At 31.8% G+C, this 21069-nt stretch overlaps 1 protein-coding gene across 14 annotated transcripts in view; it reads left to right on the top strand.

The window, feature by feature from the left end:
* Window positions 1-21069, top strand: part of Tmem161b (transmembrane protein 161B) — a 101353-nt gene that overhangs the window by 34196 nt on the left and 46088 nt on the right. For 12 of the 14 annotated variants that reach the window (XR_013437133.1, XM_021725677.3, XM_078044794.1 and 9 more), the window contains 4 exons: window positions 4557-4713; window positions 18672-18823; window positions 19773-19833; window positions 20320-20460. Coding sequence is in view for 13 of the 14 variants with exons in the window: in XM_021725677.3 (XP_021581352.1) it covers window positions 4557-4713; window positions 18672-18823; window positions 19773-19833; window positions 20320-20460 (511 nt within the window). In the remaining variant the exon portion in view is untranslated. The remainder of the gene's footprint in view (window positions 1-4556; window positions 4714-18671; window positions 18824-19772; window positions 19834-20319; window positions 20461-21069) is intronic. The other 2 variants (XM_078044844.1, XM_078044843.1) reach the window with 2 other exon arrangements.

The raw sequence follows: 21069 nt of genomic DNA, 5'->3' as shown, positions 1-21069 counted from the left end.
TCTAAACTTACTTTGCTTCCTGTACTTGCTTACTTCTTATATAATGTGACTTGCAAAGCCGCATTTGTATATTTGTGTTGAATTAACTATATTTTCAGTAATTCAGTTTTATTCTGACATTTAGTAGAAACAAAAGTGGTTTTAGAACAATAAATAGAATTAAGAATTAGGAAATTTTACTTATACAAGATTCATAGATACATTGAATATCTGAGTAAGTCATTTACTTTTCTGTAATTGTATATTGACTATAAAAGTTTAAAATAAAATTTATAAGAAATTATTTGAATCTAGTAGAGAAAGGTGATATTATTTTTTAAAACTAGTTTTCTCAGGGTGTAGTGGCATACACTTGTAATCTCAGATACTTGGGAGGCTGATGTAGAAGGATCACCCAAGTTTGAGGCCATCCTGGACAATTTAAGCAAGACCTTATTTCATATTTAAAATAAATAAATAAATAAATAAAAGGTCTGGAGATGTAGCTCAGTGGTAGAACAAGCACCCTTGGGTTCAGTCCCCAGTATCACACAAACATGTATACCTCTCCTGCAAAAAAAAAAAAAGCATTGGTTTTCAAACCTCAACTATTTATTCAAATCACTTGAGAAGCTCTTAAAAAAAAAGCCCCTACTCCCACCCTTGAATATTCAGTGAATCTAGAATAGGTTCTGGGAATTTGTGTTTTTAAAAGTATTCTAAGTTTGGGGTTTTAGGTTTTGTTTTTGTTTGACCAGGTTTGAGAGCCACTTTTGATAATGTATAAAGTATCATGCAATTCTGAGTTAAATCATACCATCTTCAAAAACCCATAGCAAATTTATCTAGTTTTCATATAGAATTTTTTAATGATCTGAAGTACCTTCAAAATATTTGAAAGTTGAGTATTACACCTATAGAAATTACGTGTATGGAAAATAAACTGTTCTGGAACCCAAAAATGTCAATGAAGAACAATATAAACCAATTATCTAGTATCATTTAGACTTTTAAGACCTTTATGTGCTATTCTCTTTTTCTTTTTTTTTTTTTTTTAGTTATAGGTAGACACAATGTCTTTGTTTTATTTATTTATTTTTGTATGTGGTGTTGAGGATCAAACCCAGTGCCTCACACAAGCAAGACAAGCACTCAACCAGTCAGCTACAACTCCAGCCCCTCTGTTTCTTTTTCTATATAAAAATATTTAAAACATTTTAATTTTTTCTTTTTTTGATACTGATGATTGAATCCTGGGCTCTTCACCACTGAGCCACACCTCAGACTTTTTTTATTTTTTTATTTTTTATTTTGAGACAGTGTCTCACTAATTACTTAGCGCCTTGCTAAGTTGCTGAGGCTGGCTTTGAACTTGAGCAATCATAGATATGTAATATCTAGGATATTGTGTAAAATGTATTATATAAAATTATGTGAAAATAGATATGTAAAAATACAAGAATATAAATATATTCTCCCTGATTGCTAGTATAATTTTTATCATTTTTACTAATAGCTACTATTTATTGAATAATTATTTGCTACTGAACTTCAATAATATCTTTAAGTTTTTGAGCATTAAGCACCTTGAATACTTTTATCAACTCATCCTCACAGTTCTGTGAAGTAGGTAAATTGTGTGTGTGTGTGTGTGTGTGTGTGTGTGTGTGTGTGTGTGTGTGTGTGTGTTATGTAGGCTCATTAGGACAAGAATTAAAAAATTTATAGGCAGGGTTATATACTGCATGTAATAGAGCACACAATCTAGGCTATTATAATGAACTTTAACAATTGAAATCGAGATAATGTGACTACAACACATAACATGTTGAGTATTTGAGTTTTGAGAACTAGTTGCAAATGATCCTGCTCAACAACTGATCATTTAATATCAAGAGTATTTGAATTAGGAAGCCAATTAGTAGCCATGGTTGCTGCCAACCTTTGGGACCTAGCTTCCATACCAAACTCCAGAGCTACTGTTGGGCCACTTTGTGGCTTCAGGGTTGGTCACTGAAGAGATGATAAACATCCATGAAAATTGTCATTGCTTTGAGAAATTCTCCAGACTACAACAGATCACAGATATCAAGCTGAAATCTATTAGTCAAGCCTGGAAATTGAACTTCTGAAACTAGAAAAAGACAGCAGATGTTGTTCATTTTTTCCATTTGTCTCAGAAGTGTCATGCACTACAAAGCATGAATAATCCTCTGGAAAATGTACTAAAAGAAAAGAGGTCCTATAGGCAGACTATTGAAACTCTTGTGCCAGGAAAACTTACCTATGGAAGCTGTTTATCACAGGTTAAACTGAGAAGAAACGAACAGATGTATATGTTTTCTGAGGGTAGTTCTTGTTAACAGTTAACTTTATAGCATAATTCATGAAACAATGTATTATTGATGTGTTTGTTAATATTATTAATATTGATACATTAAATAGAAAATTAATTACTTTAAAAGAAATATTACTATGGTGAAAAGAACTTCCTTTTGCACATTGTGTTTTGGGAATTACAAATTAGGACTCTAATGGCAAAAAAATCAGATCTTTAACATGTAGCAAGGTGGGTAAAAATTGGTTTTATTACATATAGATTATTATATTTTCTGTTTTCTGTGAAGTAAATGTATTATTCACTTAATGTTACCTATATGTAAAAATTCTGTTGAAGATATTTAACATAGAAGAAAACAATGTCAATTAAGAAAGGAAAAACTGGATTGTGGTCTCATTTCTACTACTTATATGCCTCAAAGTCTTGGGCAGAATGATAGCAGTTTTTGCTCATGGTATAGTTTTTGCTTCAGTTTCCCAGTCTGCAAAATGAAGATAATTTCTGTTGCTGTCTGTCTTGTGAAAATAGTATAAGTATCAACTTAAAGTTCTTGGTTATGATTAATAAATGATAATACAATAGAAAAAAATATTCCAGTTAACTAGAATAGAAGGGGGATTTTTTTAGATTTATATTTATGTAATCATTTGTGAATGTATGCTGCATATGTATATTTAAGTAAAAATGAGGTTTTCTGTCTGAACTTTTGATTCCAATATTAAAAGGCAAATATGTAATTGCATTATTGAGTACAAAAAGAATATAATTGTAACACAGGGTTAAATATATAGCCAAAAATGTATGTAACTTGTACTTCAGTTGAATGTGTTATCAATATCTCAGTAACTATTTTGAAAGCCCATCTCAGTTGTCTATTATATGAACCTTAAAGAACATTAGAACTTGTGAATGTCACCTGGCTGTTTGCTATAAGTGAATTCCATGGAGGAAGCCTGTGTGCTTGTGAGCAGGCATGGAGAATTAGAAAACTTCTTTAATAACAGACATTTGTTTATCTTTTCATTCACTTCACTGTCCTCCTTTCAGAAAGTTATTCAAAAGGCTGAACTTTTTTCTTTTTTAACTCACTAGGGGCAGGGGCGGTGGGAAGCGATTGAGGGAGGAATCCTAACACCCATTTAGGATAAATCTTGAAGTCTAATGTTCAAAACCAAGATCAGTCAAAACAGAAATCCTAAAGCAGTTAAAATAACTTGAAGCAAATTGAGAGTGTTAAAATAACAAATAACAAATTTGTGATTTGTAAAAGGACTTGGGATTGTTTAAATTTACTATCATCACTTAGAAATGATATTAGTTTTGGTTAGTTTGTTTTGATACTTTTAAGAACTCTCACTTTGAGTGGTATTTTATTTTTAAAATATTTTTTCTGTAAGGACATCGTATCTTTATGTATAATTAGATTATATTTTGCAACCAAGAAGTTTGTTCCAAAATAAAGTTGATGTGCCAGTAAAAACACATTAATTGATGTTTATATATGTGATTTACTTCCACATTTTAGGAGGCCTTTTAAAAAATAATGTTGGTATTTTGAAGTATACTCCGATGAAAGTAAACCAGAATAAAATAAGCAAACAAACTTCCTTATAAAAGGTTTAAATTAAGTTAGATGCAAAGCAACGGAATTATATTTACTTTTATAGAATGTTAATTTTAACAATAAGCTTTGAAGAATGAAATTGTTGAGGGATATGGTTTTTTTATAAAATCAACAAACATTTCAGTTTATTTTAATTTGCAGTAGCAACAATTACTAGTCATTAGTCGTTAGTTCGATTAATCATCATAAAAATTTTAACTCTTACATTACAAAAGTGAACATACATGTAAATCTTTGTATACTACACCCAGTTTTATTCATTGAAGTTAAGATATTATCTACATCCTCAAAAAGAAAATTTTTGACTTATGATACCTGAAAAAAAATAGTTATTTCAGCTAAGAAAATGCCAACACATTTGTAATCATATTTTAATGACAATTGAGGTAATTTTGATAATCATTTCAGGTTTATTCCAATTATTTAATTTCTAAGCTATTATATTTTAACTTTGGATGCTAACATTTTGAATCTGTTTCCATTTTTATATTCCTATGTTTGCAAAACTTATATTCCAAGTCAATAAATAGACATACTTTAAGTTAATTATGGATAAATTCTCATAATCTATGTAATTTTAAATGAAAATCTTTTTTAACCTTTATTTTTCAGCATTGCATTACTTTCCAGAATACCAGTGGTTGGTGGATTTCACAGTGGCTGCTACAGTTGTATATCTAGTAACTGAAGTCTACTACAGTTTTATGAAGCCCACACAGGAAATGAATATCAGCTTAGTATGGTGCCTGCTGGTTTTATCTTTTGCAATGTATCCTTCAAAACATCATTAATATTAATTTATAAACTTCTTTTGCAGTTAATATCATTAGGTCCTGTGTCTTATTTTAAAAAAAAAAGAAATTGCAGATTAGAGGACTTTCCTTTGTTGAAAAATTTTTTCATGTAATTGAAAAAATTTCAGAGAAATAGAGGTAAATAGTTTTAGAAAGTTAAATATGAGGAAAGATGCCAGTTCGCTGATTCCTTGCTTATCAAAGTCTAATTTTACAGAAACAGCTTTTTTTTTAGGGATTTTCTTCCAGATGTTTTAACTATTATATGGTACTATTTTAATTTTAGATATTAGCTTACCTTTCTCCTTTCTTCCATTCTTCCCAGGCATTTATTAAATTTGTTATCAGTTTTTATTATGTTCATTTTTATAGCTAAGCATTCTGAAATACTATTTCCTTCCTTGAATACTTCATTGGAAAAAAATTTTGAGATAGGGTTTTGCTAATTTGCTGAGGCTGCCCTCGAACTTGGAATTCTCCTGCCTCAGCCTCCCATGGAATATAAGTTCTCTACTTATAGGTCAGCTGATACTTCATTTCAAGGTCTTCCTAAGAATTCCTGTACTCTTTCTGAATCCCATGCTTGCCTCTTCCTTAGTTTGGGCAGAGGCCATTCTTATACTATCTTTAGAAAAAGTGGTAAGTTGTTTTTTAAGTGTTGTATGCCTGAAATTATTTTTCTTATATTTGACTGATAGTTGGCTCAGTAGAAAATGCAAAGAAGGAAATAATTTTTTCTCAGATGTTTTTGAAGTTGTGAGAAATTGGATGTTCTCTTGCTCTTCTTGTTTACTTTCTCTTTCCCACTGTGTACTCTTCCTGAACTTTTTCTCTTTATGCTTTTGGTATTTTGAAGTTTTATCATTAATTATGTTAAGTTATGGATTTTCCCTTTAGGTCTAGAAATTCATATCTTTGACTATTAAGAGATAATTTTGTGCCATATTGAATGTCTGTTTTCATCCTTATGCTAGGAGTTTAACTATTTGGAAACTCAGGCTCTTGAGTTCTGGAAAATTGTCTTGAATTGTTGGTGATTTCTTTATTATTATTTTTTTTATCTTGGTAGAATGCTTATTGTTTAGATATTATCCCTCTAAGACTGGTATTCTAAGACTGTCATATTTCCCATGGATGTATGTATGCATGTGTATGTTTGTATGTGTGTATTAAGTTTTCTTCCTACCAAATATTTTTCTACTCTAATTTACTTTTGTTTATTTAATTTAGTTATTGTCTTTCTTGTTAAAAGCTTTTTTCAGAGAACTTTAATTGACCTATGCTTATAGTTCTATATTTAAATACGAGACAAAAAGTAGAATAGAAACTGTGAGTGTATGGTGAAATAAGTTGTTTACCTTTCCTTAGTCTTCAGACTTGTTTCAGATAATAGAGGTGGATTAAACTGGTTACTTTTTAAGGTACTTTTTCTGCCTGAGTACTGGGGATTGAACCCAGGGCCCTGTACATGTTAGTCAAGCACTTCACCACTGAGCCCAGTGGTAATTATTTTTAATACCTACTGTTACCTCCAACACATACATTCAACAACTGGCATTTTCATCCCAGTACAGAGAATTACAAACATCACATCAGTTCCTTCACCTTTCTGGGAGTTCTGCAATAAGATCAGAAACTTCCCTTAACTTTTTGACTCAGGTTCCTCATTGTGTTTAAGTCATTTACTACTACCTGTTTGCTTTCTAGTATCCACATTTTACTGTTTTTTAAGTACTTGAAAACAAATCCCTTGTCATTTTGGTGCGGTTTAAGGACAGACTAAAAGTAGATGTTGCTCTGATATTTTTATCATGTGATTTTTTTTTATTTGTTCTAGTTGATTATACATGACAGCAGAATGCATTTCAGTTTACTATATACAAATAGAGCACAGCTTTTCTGTTCTTTGGTAGTATAAGATGTATAGTTGAACCATACATGCAATCAGTCATACATGTACCTAGGGTAATGATGTCCATGTCATTTCACCATCTTCTACCCCCATGTCCCCTCCCTTCCCTTTGCCCAATCAAAGTTCCTCCATTCTCACCCCCACCCCCACTCCTACCCCTGCTGCCCATTATGGAACAGCATCCACTTATCAGGGAGAACATTCAGCATTTGTTTTGGGGGGGATTGACTTACTACAGCATGATATTCTCCAGCTCCATTCATTTATCTGCAAAAGTCATAATTTTATTCTCTTTTAAAGCTGAGTAATATTTCATTGTGTGTATATACCAGAGTTTCTTTATCCGTTCATCTATTGAAGGGCATCTAGGTTGATTCCACAGTTTATCTATTGTAAATTGAGCTGCTATAAACATTGAAGTAGCTATGTCACTATAGTATGCTGATTTTTAAGTCCTTTGGGTATATACTGAGGTGTGGGACAGCTAGGTCAAATGGTGGTTCCATTCCAAGTTTTTTGAGGAATCTCCATACTGCTTTCCAGAGTGGTTGCACCAATTTGCATTCCCACCACAATGTATGAGTGTACTTTTTCCCCCACATCTTGGCAACACTTATTGTTGCTTGTATTCTTTTTTTTTTTTTTTAAGAGAGAGAGAGAGAATTGTAATATTTATTTTTTAGTTTTCGGCGGACACAACATCTTTATTTGTATGTGGTGCTGAGGATCTAACCCAGGCTGCATGCATGTCAGGCGAGCACGCTACTGCTTGAGCCACATCCCCAGCCCATGCTTGTATTCTTGATAATGGCCATTCTGATTGGAGTGAGATGGACTCTTAGAGTATTTTTGATTTGAACTTCTGTAATTATTAGTGAAGTTGAAAATTTTTTCATATATTTGTTGATTGATTGTATATCATCTTCTGTTCATTTCCTTAGCCCATTAATTGATTGGCTTATTTATTCTTTTGGTGTTGAATTTATATAAGAAATTAGTGCTGTGATATGCATGTAGTAAAGATGTTCTCCCACTCTGAGAGCTCACTCATCACATTATTTTTTTTTTTTAATATTTTATTTTAGTTGTACTTAGACATAATACCTGTTTTTTTATTTTATTTTTATTTTTATGTGGTACTGAGGATCCAACCCAGTGCCCTGCACGTGCTAGGAGAGCTCTACCACTGAGTCACAACTCCAGCCCCTTGATTGTTTCCTTTACCATGTGATTTAAAAAAAAATTTTTTTTTTTACTTGTAGATGGACACAATACCTTTTATTTATTTTTATTTGATGCTGAGGATTGAACCCAGTGCCTCACACATGCTAGACGAGTACTCTGCCACTGAGCCACAACCCTAGCCCTGCTATATAATTTTTATTGTTTGTAAGATCCTGCTTTCTGTCTGTCTTCAGGAATTCTTATTAGTAAGTTATTTATCTTATTTGAATGGTTCTTTAATATTTTTTCTTTATTTTATATTTTCTCAATTTTTTTTTTTATAATTCAATCCCTTTGTTGATTTTGATTTTTTTTTTTAAGGTACTGTGGATTGAACCCAGGGCCTTGCATATACTAGGCAAGTGCTATCTCACTGAACTATATTTCCAGCCTTCTAATTAATTAATTTATTTTTTAGACAGGTTCTTGCTGAATTTAATTTCCCAGGCTTGCCTCAGACTTGGGATCCTCCTTTTTCAGCCTCCTCAGAAACTGAGATTACAGTTGTATTGTCCTTGTACCTAACTAGCTGTTGAATTGTTTACTGTGAACTTTTAATAATAATTAATTAAAATTAAGTCTTTTATTTAATTAATTTCTTTATTTTTGGTAGGGGCTACTGATACTAAACTCAGGCCCTTCCTACATTCCAACCCTAAGTCTTTTGGGTTTTTTTGTTTTTTGAGTGTTTTTCTTTTTATAGCATTCTCATGTTGTGAATGTATAATATCTTTTTACTTCCAATTTATTAATCTTTTTTAAGTTCTCATTTATACCTTACATTGCATTTTTCCCCCCTTTTTGTTTTAATCATGGAGATTGTTCTCAGATGTCTGTGAGCTTTGAATGTCTGTTGATATTCATTCAAGAAGGCACTACAAAATTGAAAGTTTTGTGCAACTGACTGGAGTTTATTGGTTAATGAAGCTTTTTGTGGATGATTAAGGGAGACCTTGTGGGGGGGGGGATTTCTAACTGTCAGTATTTGAAGATTTGGGGCTCTCATTTTCTCCAGAGAGAATTTGTCTATTCTCCCACCTGTGAAATAAAACCAATGGCTAATATTATGGAAACTGATAGATCAACTTCTCAACATTCACTAGGTATGTAACTTATTAGCTCTTCATTGTCAGCCTAACTTTTACATAGTAATCCCAAGCCAATCTTCTCTGATTTACTATCTTCAAAAAGTAATCCTTACACATTCTGCCAGAGTTGGTGAAGAGCAACCATGTAATTTATGTGATTAGGCAAGACAGAAAATCTGGAAAGTCTTAATTACTGTGAATACAGGCTTTCAAACAATCTTCCTGTTTTCAAACACTCTACAACTCTACATTTGGAAGTACCTGGTGTCTCTAATTCCTGGCTTTTCTAGAGTCTCTGATGAATGAATTTGCTTTCTTTCTTAATGGGTTCCTCTCTTTGCAGACCCAGTATACCAGAAAGTGCTGAAACCTAAATTAGTTGTTGCTTTTTCAACCATTTCCTGTCTTTTAAAACTTTATTGACATCTTTTTTTTTTTTCCCTGTGTCACTTATTTTTAATTCTTGAGGATTTTTACTTTCCTATGTGGTTTCTTTGGTCAGATTTTGGGAGTAAGCAGAGGAATGTGTGTCTTATGTCTTTTATATTCAACCAGAGACTATTAACACTATATAAGCAGATACTATTTTAAATATATGACATGATTTGACATTTTAATTCATTGTGTTAGTTCTTTCTTGACTCTTTTGGATTGATTTAGTTATAATGTAGAGTAGAAGGACCAGAGCACAGCCTTGAGAGGCAGTATCTTCACAGGTATATAGTATACTAGGTAGAAATATGATCATGTTTTTCAGTTGAGAAACATCCTCAGATATGTATTTTGAAAGATTATGTTCACTTAGAATATTCCTGTTTAATTTAGTAGCATTAAAAATGTAATAACACCACTCAGAGTACTCATTTTTCATATCAAGTCATATAAAACCCACTAAAATATTTCAGTTTGATAATTAGCATAGCTGACTAATCTTACTTTTTTCATACTTTGAAATGTTATTTATTATGGAATATCCTTTTCTTGATTGCCTTCACTGTTTATACATATAGAGAAATATATATTTTTATATGCGATTTAATTTTAGTGTGATATAGTCCTAATACTTACCTAACCGAAATTTTAAAAATATACTTGTAAATAGCTATTCATATTGTTTCTGTTTATAAATTTCAGTTTTCTGTTTCATTCAATAATGCCCAATAGTGTGAGAGCAAATGTCCTTAAACAGTCTTCAGCACTGAACTGACTCTGCTTAGTTTTAAATACTGCACTCACAAAAAGTGCCAAACGGTCTCATCCTTGCTGAAGTCTCTTAGCTTGGTGACTCCTCATCCCAGAAGGGAAAGAAAGTGCTGAAGAGCTTATAGTTCAAGCTATTTTCTGCCAACTTTAAATCTCCATAGAATGGGTAGGAAAGAAGAAGGAAGTAGAATTCTGTATATGTGTAGGTATGTGATTTTCCATTCAAACCTGTAGCATGTGAGAAAACAACCTGCTCCCTTTTACAGCATAGAAAAGACCAAAATTAAGTGCCAGTTATCCATATTAACACCAAAGAGGGGTCTGTTTATAATCTCTTTTATCTTAGTCATCTTGTTTTCACCCTATGCACTAAGTCCAGGAGAAATGACCTCTGAGTGGCTTCTCTTCGTTTTTTTATTTTATGTGTCTGCTTATTAGTCTAACACATGTTGCCATTGATGACATAAAACAATAGCTCTACTGAATTCCAAAGTCACACATTCTTCAATTGATTCAGAAATTCTCTGCAGTTGTTACTAATGAATTATCTTTTGTTAAGGTGGTACCCAGCTCAGTCACATAAAATTTATCAATTCATTCAAAAGTTGGGAAGAAAATTGCTTTATTTCCATGGTCATTTTGTTTTTTCCCTTCGGTTATATTTTACATACTTATGTAGGACAGCAGTGATAATTTCTATAGAATCTTGAAGGTTCTAAAAAGTGAGAATTGACTTTTTTAATGTGTGACTCTAATCCCTGAATCCTGAAACCTAAAACTGCATCATCTCTCATGATCAGCCCTACTTTGTGCTTCAGCTTGAGTTGTACCTTCATCTCAGCTATCACATTTTCACTCTCACTCCTGAATCCAAACTAAGTCTAGTTCTCTTCATTCTCATTTGTAATTCTAAGAACCTTTTTTGAAGAAGCCTGTGCGTTTCCATTCTATTTATGCCCAGTTGCTAGGTAGGAGGAAGATACAGGATGAAGAAAGCCTTGCAGTAAGGATGGAACAGTTCTAGTAATTGTCTTTCCTGTCTGATGGCCCATGAGGTGTCAAGAGTCACTGGAAAAAAAAATCTTCCAGTTTTATGAGTATGAAGCATGTTTCATTTATGAATAAATGAAAAGTAAAAGGGGTCTAGGGTTGTGGCTCAGTGCTAGAATGTTTGCCTAGTTTATATGAGATACGGGGTTCAATTCTCAGCACCACATAAAATACACAACTAAAATAAAGTCGTTGTGTCCTTCTACAACTAAAACAATATTTAAAAAAAAAAGTAAAAAGGTAAAAATGATGATGGCAAAAAGCCAAAGATCCCATGGTAGGCATAAAACTTTTAAAAATAAAAATACTCTAAAATGTATGAATCTTTTTTTTTTTTTAAGAAACTTTCTTAGGAATGAACTGTAGCACACAAAGTAATGAGTCAATTACTTGAATTTGAGAAGAAAGCTATTCTATAAAGAATGATAAAGCTTCTCAGTAGTCCTATTATATTTGGCTAAAGAACTGGATCATTAGTCACATTTCCACAGCACTTGTATTTTACAATGTGGTTGATTTTAAGGTACAAAACCCTATTATGTATGTTTTTATGGCTGTGTTTTAAATTTTTAATTTGCTTTGGATGTCAGACATACAAATTTTACATAAAGATGAAAACTGTGAATTATTTAAAATAAATTGTAGGGTTTTCTGATAATATTCGGTTCTATATATGTAAGTTTGCAAATTAATCATCTGTAAGTTAAATGCTACCTTTTTGCTATTGAAAATAGACAACTGCAGCAAGCTATCACAACTTAGTCACCATTTTCAAATTCCATAAAGGTTCTGAATTACTATATTCTTACTCTCTAAAAATGTGCTGCTTTAAATTAATGAGGAAAATGAAACTCTAAACCCGAAGTAAACTGGATAAGATGTCAAGAAGGACAGAGTCAAAGTTATTGAATCTGAGCTAAAGTACTTATTTTTCTTGAGAAGTTGTACATAGCATGTTATCTAAAAGTTTGTTTCTTTTATAAACTTTTAGAGATCTTATGTGATTTCTAGATTATACAGACTTCTAATTAGAAACTTAGAGTTAAATAGAAATGATAGGACCTTATTTCTATTTTTTAATTTATAATTCTTTTTTCTCTTAAAGTGATAATTTTTCTTCTGAAATAAATGTTAAAGATATCTTTATTTTGTTTCAGTTTAATGCAAAAGCTTAATTAATAGGGCTTTATTTTTATATATTTGGTTTTGTTTTCAAAATAAAGCTTTATGCTTTCAAATATCTGTATTTTCCCCCCATAATCTGGTTAGGTTGAGATTAGTGATTATGGGATGAAATTTTAGAGAAGCATGACATTTTTTTTCTTCTTTCTAATTGGTAATTGAACCTACCTAAGAAAATATGAAAAAATAATTTTAGTTAAAAAGAGTATCAATGCTTTATTTATTTTTAACATTGGAATATAGGATCAGAATTTTTAAGGATTTTACTTACTCAGTCATAAGGGCCTATCAAGTACTTATTGTTTAGTTTTATTGTATATCTGTAAGTATACATCTATAATAGATTTTTGGTACAGTTTCTAGGTGGTTTTGCCATGTAGAATGCAAAGTGTTACTGGTATTGAGTATTTTGGTTGCCTTTTCTGCAGGAACAGTAAATGTGAAAGGCTTAACCATTTGATATGAAAAAAATCATACCTTATTTTTATTGGTAATGCTCATAAAAGTAAGAATATAATCTTTCTTCTTAGAGTTGAAAAACTTACATGAAATTTCTTGGCTAAGTGGAAACATTACCAATTATAAAAACATACTCAAAAATTTGTAAAAAATATTAGAGAATACCGATCATATTTGTGTATTGACAACAATATATTTCTTGTTGAATTTTCTTTGTCAGAAAAGCATTGATAAATATCTTTGAATGATTTGGGCATTTTTTGGTATAAGGCATATTTTCTTAATGAGAATTGAGGCTTTAAAGCAATGTGAGTATAAACTAAGTTGAATCATAATAGTACCTTGATAAATGTTATTAACTGTTATTCTAGATCTGAGAAAAAAATTGCCATTTTAGAACTAAACATTAAGTCTGCTCACCATTTTAAAGCTCTTCAGCTCAAACTTAATCATATTTAAGTTTAAATTTAAGTTTAAAATATTTCCTCCTAAGTAAGTTTTTCTACCTGCCCTTGATTTTTTTTCCATTTGAATTATTGCATTGGCATCTATAAAATGTGAACTATTTCTAACTGCAAAAAGTATGTTAATACTAAATTAGAACTTTAAAAATGTCAGCCTTGTGGCAAGAAAAAAAAATATCTTTCCTCTAATGTTCTTGGTTTCAAGGGTTGAGATTTTGCAACAGAAAGTAAACTAATTTAGCATGTAAAGTTGGTGGTCTTTCAGCTAAGAATAAGGGGTAAAACTGGTGAAAAAAAAACCGAGTTTCTTAAAAGAAAATGACTATTTGCATCCATAGTCTTCCATATATAGCCTTGAATATTCTTTAAACAATAATCTGTAAATAGTGAGAGGATAGAAGTAAGAAGTTCATTCAAAGGGAAGGTACTTGACCAGTATTATTTTCATTGCTTAACCATAAATAAATAAATAAATAAAATGCCATGTTTTTAACTAGTGTTTTTTGGTTGTACATGTCTGTAAGTATAAAAGCTTAGTTTTGGCATCATCGTATTATTATTTACATCAGATATTTGTACATAAAAAGGCAAAAATGTCTACCTAATTTACTTTGCTACCTAATTTACTTTGCTAAACAGCCCAGTAAGAAACTTTGTTGCAGCCTTATGTAATATAGATATTTCCTATTAAATGAACTTAAAGTTACCACAGTTACCAGTGAAGAACTCAAATGGAGCACCATACTCTAGTTATTTCTCCTGACTCATAAAAACAAAAAGCCAAATTTATATTCTAAGTCTAACAATAGTTTTTTTAGGAAGTTTTTGTTTGGCCTTCTATTATATACTTAAAGAGATTTAAATGCAACTGAGACGTATCATTATTTGATCTGTCTGTCCTTGTTTTTACTCCAATATTCTCTGGTATTAAAAGTTCAGTATTTAATTCATTTATCTAGGAAACATCAGATTGTTGCTGAGAACTACAAAGAACTCTTTAATTTTTAACTAGCCCTCTCAGGTGGTGGATATAGTGGCTGCATTTTACTAATAAAGAAATGAAAACATGGAGAGGTTAATAAATTTTCATGTGAAAGATCACATAGTAAGAGTAGAACCAGGATTCAGCCAGGCACTCTAGATCTAGAAAATGCTTTATTTATAGATTGGTCACACTACAGTTTAAGGTACTATTGATTATATGGCAAGTGAATTTTAGTAGTAAATGCTATAATAAATTCTGAAGAGTAAGAGACTGGTCTTGACTGGTGAGATAATGCTAAGCTTTGAAAGGTGTGGAGTTCAGTTGAGTCTATGATTAGGTAGATGGGAGAGAAGAGGACCATTCAGATGAGAGAGAAATTATTATCCAAGACAGTGTAGCAGTTACATTCTGGAGATGGTAAATACACTATCCTGACAAGTGGAGGTTTGGGGAATATTGAATGAAAAGTTGAAAGCATGGATGTGGCCAGATCATAGCAATTCATTTCAGAATACCGTATGTGTATTTTACACTGAGTTGTGGGGAGGTTTTGTTCTAATATGGAACTCAATAAATACTTAGTTTAAGATTTAACTAGCCAATATGAATTGAGGATGCAGGGATTGTGACGTTTTAGACATTTATGGTGTGGGGTGATGTTGAAGGATTAGTGATCAGGGCAAGATCATGTTTCATGCCTGGGTCAGGTTGCTTCTTATTTTGTTTTCTTTTCCTTTATTGTTGACATATTTTGTGATTTATTTAATTACTCTAGGGTTTAACAGTAAATATAATCTTTGATCATTCTGGTCATTTGATGTCACTTTTGGCCAAAGGTGTTATTTTATTTTTCAGTGTAAGTGGAAGAGTTGGAAATTGTCTTTTTAGAGATTCTAGTTTCCATTTTCAATAAAAATGAAGCAGTGTTTTTTCAAACCTGGGCTTAGGCCCTCAGGCAGTACACATAATCGTAGTGATATCTCAAAAGCTGTTCAGTAGTGGTTTTGGATCTGTGTTTTAACCTTATTTCCCTTTTCTTATCTTCCAATACATAAGTTCTTTATAATGACAACAAAGAGATGGACTATAGTGTTTGATGCTGTGAGTTAAACTGGTTTTGTTTATTTTGGAAAAGATGTAAATAAGTAAGGAATATGGAATTCAGAGTAACGTAGAGGGAAAAGTGTGTGTATCCTAATTCTAAAATCTTATCACCACTCTTAAACAGTGTTTTGTGCTTCCTAGATTCTGTCTTAAATGTTGTTAAATAAAACTTAAGACTTGTAAAATTGTTGCTAACTTGTTTTTCAGAAAATTTGGTACTCACATTCTTCACTTTAAATATATATTATTTGTATGAATGAAAGCTTTAATAGTCCTATTTATTTAAAATCACATCTTTTATTTTGTGTTATTTGCTTTTACTTTTTTCATGTTATTACCTAACCTTCTATTCTTACTAAGTAACTAAGATCACTTATTCATCACAAATAGCCTATGATTTAAAAGTTGCATAATTTAAAAACTACTTGTATACTAGACTCTTCTCTGCATACTTTGTTTTCTCCTGTAAGAAGTGAGAAATCTAGTTTAGGGAAATCTTAATTTTGTAGTTTTTCTTTATTAATTAAATTACTAAAATAAATCATAATGCAAATTTAAACTATAATATGTTTATTACTTTGATAAAGTAAAGCTATTCCAAGAGCTTAGATTTTGCATGGTTTGGATAAATACTTTTTAATTTTTTTTTTCCTAGCATACTCATCTGGCTATCGGAAGCATTTTTATTACAAACTGTGTTTATTTTATTTTTAAGTGTAATGCTCGGGATTGATCCATGGATCTTGCACATCCTAGACCACCGAGCTATCCCCCTGGTCCTCAGAAATATGTGTTAGGCAGGGTAATGGGATAATTTTTTATTGATGGTGGAACAGGACTTACCTGTACAGGTATCTCTCCTAGCTAGAGACCCTGGATTATGATCAGGGTCCTAGTCCCTCAATATGTATAACCTTCTGAACTTTTTCCTTTAGGAAATCTTTTTACTGCAACTGTAGACTACCAGCGTTTGCCTTTAAGGTGAGAATGTAAATGCAAAAACTGAGAAACTAAGGTAGAAATGTAGACAAAAATAGGTTGTATGCATTGATTCCATGAAGAATAGTTTTTTAAAAGTCACATTCTTTTGGTAACTTGGAAGTTAATTGTGCTTCTTTTAAGCCTCTGTTAATCATTTTAATTGAAATTGACTTTGTATAAATTCATCAATTAAGGTTAAGATTAATATCATAGAATCAGGACAACTTCTGCGGTGTTTATTGCTTATACATGATTTAACTGTTAACTAAAATAGAGGGATTGACAAATATGTTTAGGGAAAACTTGTACAATATTAGTGATTTTAGAAGGAATTTGGCGGGAATAACACATAGAAGTATCCCTAAATACTGCATTGAAAAATAAAAACTAGAGTGTAAGTATTACTCTTATTATAGTTTGCTACATATTCTTATTTATTTTAAATTCTTATTATACTTTGCTGAGGTTGCTGGTTTTACTGATTTAGAAGACTTAAAAATGTATCCCTTTTTATAAAAACAAGTTAGCCTCCTCTTACCTAATGCTCAATACCTTGAAAAAACTGATACTGAGAATTTTTGAGCTGCTTACTCTGTCTAGGGCAGTTCTATTTTGAAAAGACTTCATGGTTCTGAACTATTGTTAAGTGCTGTGACAGTTTGTAGAGACAGTATAATCAATTGTTAAGTGCACAGATGAGATTCAGACCGCCTAGTTTAAATCCCAACTGCCTCTAATCTAGTTTTGACTTTGAAGTTTTTACTTAACCTCTGTGCCACAGGTTTTTATTTTAAAGGGGTTTTTGATGATGTTGTTTTTGGTTTGTGTATTTGTTTGTTTGTGTCTGTAAAGCAAGGATAATAGCATGGCTAATGTGCAGAATAAATGAGTTAATTAGTAATGCCTGGCACATGGCAAATACTAGGTGTTTTAGTCAGCTTTTTCACTGCTATGATTAAAAGACTCTACCAGAACAATTGTAGAGAAGGAAGAGTTTGTTTGAGGGCTCATGGTTTCAGAAGTCTTAGTCTGTAGAAGGCAGGCTCCATTCCTCCAGGTTCCAGGCGAGGCAGAACATCATGGTAGAAGAGTGTGGCAGAGGAAAGCAGCTCACATGTTGATCAGAAAGCAGAGAAAAAGGATCTCCACTTGCCAAATACAAATATATACCCCAGTGCCATGTCCCAATTTCCACCTCCTTCAGCCATATCCTAACACTTCAGTTACTATTCAGTTAATCTTTATCAGGGGATTAATTCACTGATTGGGTTAAGACTCTCACAACTCAATCATTTCTCCTCTGAATCTTTTTGCATTGTCTCATACGTGAGCTTTTGGGGGGACACCTTACAGCCAAGCATTCCAGTGCTTGACATAATGTTAATGTAAGAAGTTGCTTTTCTAGATTTGTTTGTCAAATGCCTTATTTTGTTTGCTTGGTTTATGCTTTCATGGAGAACAATTTGGTATAAGGGAGATACTAGTTCTAGCTTGGACTCATGTTTTTATTTGATACTGACTAAGTGAATTGTTGTGGGTGGGGTTCAGATGTCTTCAGTAGTTTTAATAGGTGCATATTGATACTTGGGTTGTTTTTGAATATTCAGTTGGAACTTGCTTTCTCTAGAAACAGTTGTTTCTTTTAAACTTATGTTTTCATATGATAGATCTTCAGTAGCTATTGGTAATTCTCAAATTATAAATTGTTGGGTGGTTACAGATAATTTCTGTAAGGTATGTTGTGTGTTTCATTATAAAGGTAAATTGTTCAGTAGACAAGCCCAATAAAGACAGTGCCCTAATATAACGTCTACCGTGGCTTTTCATGTCACTGAGAACCTATTATAAAATATTCCTATAATAACTTCTTAGTGAAATTTGAGTCAATTAAATGAGAAATGCATTCCCTAATTGCAACTTAATTGTAGTATACTTTCCCTTAATTTAAAAGTGTTGTAGTGCTGGGGATATAGCTTAGTACTTGCCTCTCATGCACAAGGACCTGGGTTAAATCCCCAGCACCACACACACACACACACAAAAAAAAAAAGTTGTAAACTTCATTTCATTTAGATTTGCCCTGTTTTTATATTCAATTTCCTGGAAAACCATTCAGATTTTCATTGTTTTTAAAATTTTCTTCCAAAGGGCATCTTTTATATAAGCATATCAAATCTAAATGTTGTAGTCAAATTCTTTTGGGGTCCACATCCTGTAAAGATGGTTGTGTATAGCTCCTGCAAAGTTATTTGTGGTTTTTCCTGAACTTTTCCTTCTGCAGCAAAGTTCTATTTTCATTAACTACACACTATTTTAAAGTAGAAGATGGTGGTGAAAGATCAGTTTGTGTCACCTTTGGATTTTTTTTCTTCGTCAAAGCAATGGCAGTTTTGATTGTAACAGAGAATTATCTGGAATTTGGACTTGAAACAGGTAATAGTTTCATACAACTTCAAAGATAAGTTTTGATTTGTCCAGCATTAGTATTTTTTACTTCAATATTTAAGTAAGTTTTAGAACTGATAAATGCTTAAAATTAAGGTTGAGGTATATACTGCACTGTTTTAAATAATTTGCCTGTATTATTTTAAATGAATTCTTCCTCTGTTCTTTTTTTTTATTTGTGTGTGTTTGCAGTACCAAGTATTGACCCTCAGCCCCCCCCCCCACATATGCTAGGCAAGCATTCTACCACTGAGCTACATCCTAGCCCTCTTTTTTTTTTTAAGAGAGAGAGAGAGAGAGAGAGAGAATTTTTAATATTTATTTTTTTAGTTATCGGCAGACACAACATCTTTGTTTGTATGTGGTGCTGAGGATCGAACCCGGGCTGCACGCATGCCAGGCGAGCACGCTACCACTTGAGCCACATCCCCAGCCCCATCCTAGCCCTCTTTGTATTCTGAGACAGGGTCTCAACTAAGTTGTCCAGGCTGGCCTTTAACTTGCAGTTCTTCTGCCTCAGCCTCTTAGTATCTGGGATTACAGGCATGCAGCATTATGCTTGCCTTCCTTTTGCAATTTTTTTGATTTCAGTTAGTTGTTTGTTTGTTTTTAAACCTTTCCCCCAAATACTATCTCCTTATTTTTCCATTTGTAGTTAACTAAGTTTCTGTATTACTAAAGTTTACTCACATAAAGAATTAATGCAAATTTTATGCACACTCATGGAATGTACAAATATCAAAGGGATGTTTTCAAAGACTATTCCCTGCTAATAACCAAATTTTATTGCGTTATGGCATACTAATTAACACATGAAAGAGCTAAGCTAGTCATTTCAAAATTTAAGATACTGTGTTTCCTAGCATTTTTATTTCCAGGGAAAGAGTCTGTATTTCACCACTATGATAAGAGTAATCTTTTTTTTTTCCCCCTGCAGGGTTTACAAATTTTTCAGACAGTGCCATGCAATTTCTTGAAAAGCAAGGTTTAGAATCTCAGTAAGTTTTTGAAAAATTAAGCATTGTTTAAATTTAAAATTTTCCATTTTTAATAAAGCAGTATTTACTTTAAATGATTGTTTTTAAATCATGAAAAGAATTCTTAAGTTGGATATAACTTCTAGAAACATCCTTACTCATTTTTTCCAGCTGTTTAAAGTCTGAATCTTTCATAAAATTCTTGTGTTGATTTGTTCTTTAATTTCTTGCTTCTGGAGATTAAATTAAAGTTATATCTAAGTCATATAGCAATTCTATACTGAATATGTAGGTTAGATTGTTAGAAATGCCCCTAAGAGGTGCCTGGTTTAGCTTACAATTTACTTTACAGTTCACCAACATCCATTATAGGCACTTGAATAAGAACAGTCTTTTTGTAGACATTTACTTTCCTTATCTTACTGTTATTGTGTTTATAGTGTGTTTGATTCTTAGAGAGCTAACTGTAAAAATTTATCAGCTTCTTTTTTAAAACTTTATTTTTAGGGGTCCTGTTTCAAAACTTACTTTCAAATTTTTCCTGGCTATTTTCTGTTCACTCATTGGGGCTTTTTTGACATTTCCTGGATTACGGCTGGCTCAAATGCATCTGGATGCCCTGAATTTGGCAACAGAAAAAATTACACAGTAAGCGGAAAATGTACATAAGCACATGCAGATAAATATATGTTTTCCATCTTAATGAAGGTATATTATTGTAATAAATCATAAATTTCTATATTGAAACTTAATAATCATTTGATGTCACACCACTTCCTCTCTCAACTATAAGTAATTTCTCTTATTCACTTCTAAATTTTAAGCCTTGTGTTAAAAAAACAACCATCGATTACTACATTTCTCTTTACTCATTAAAATAGAAAGACCACAATTATATTAGTTCCCTGGTATTCATAAGCTTATGATATTTTAGTCTCTACACCTGAACTGAGGATCTATGGAAATTTCCTTCTGAAAAATCAGATCATTTTACCTAAAAATATTATTATAAATTTTATGTATTAAATAATTAACCATTTTTATTTAAACATTTTATTTAAGATTTTTTCAAAACTAAATTATATATGTAAGAAATGTTGGTTTTCTTTATTGATCTATTTGTTAGAATCTTGATAAAATGTAAACATTATTTTATTAGGGGTTGCTAATATAGTTATAGTAGTAACGCAGTGCTCTTTAGTATAGATTACTTTTAACTACCAAATTCTATTTTAGTTCTGAAATGAAAAAATCATA

The sequence above is a fragment of the Ictidomys tridecemlineatus genome, chromosome 1 (assembly GCF_052094955.1).
Source record: "Ictidomys tridecemlineatus isolate mIctTri1 chromosome 1, mIctTri1.hap1, whole genome shotgun sequence".
Classification (NCBI taxonomy): domain Eukaryota; kingdom Metazoa; phylum Chordata; class Mammalia; order Rodentia; family Sciuridae; genus Ictidomys; species Ictidomys tridecemlineatus.
Note: the sequence above shows the minus strand (reverse complement) of the source record. Positions and strands in the feature narration are given on the sequence as shown.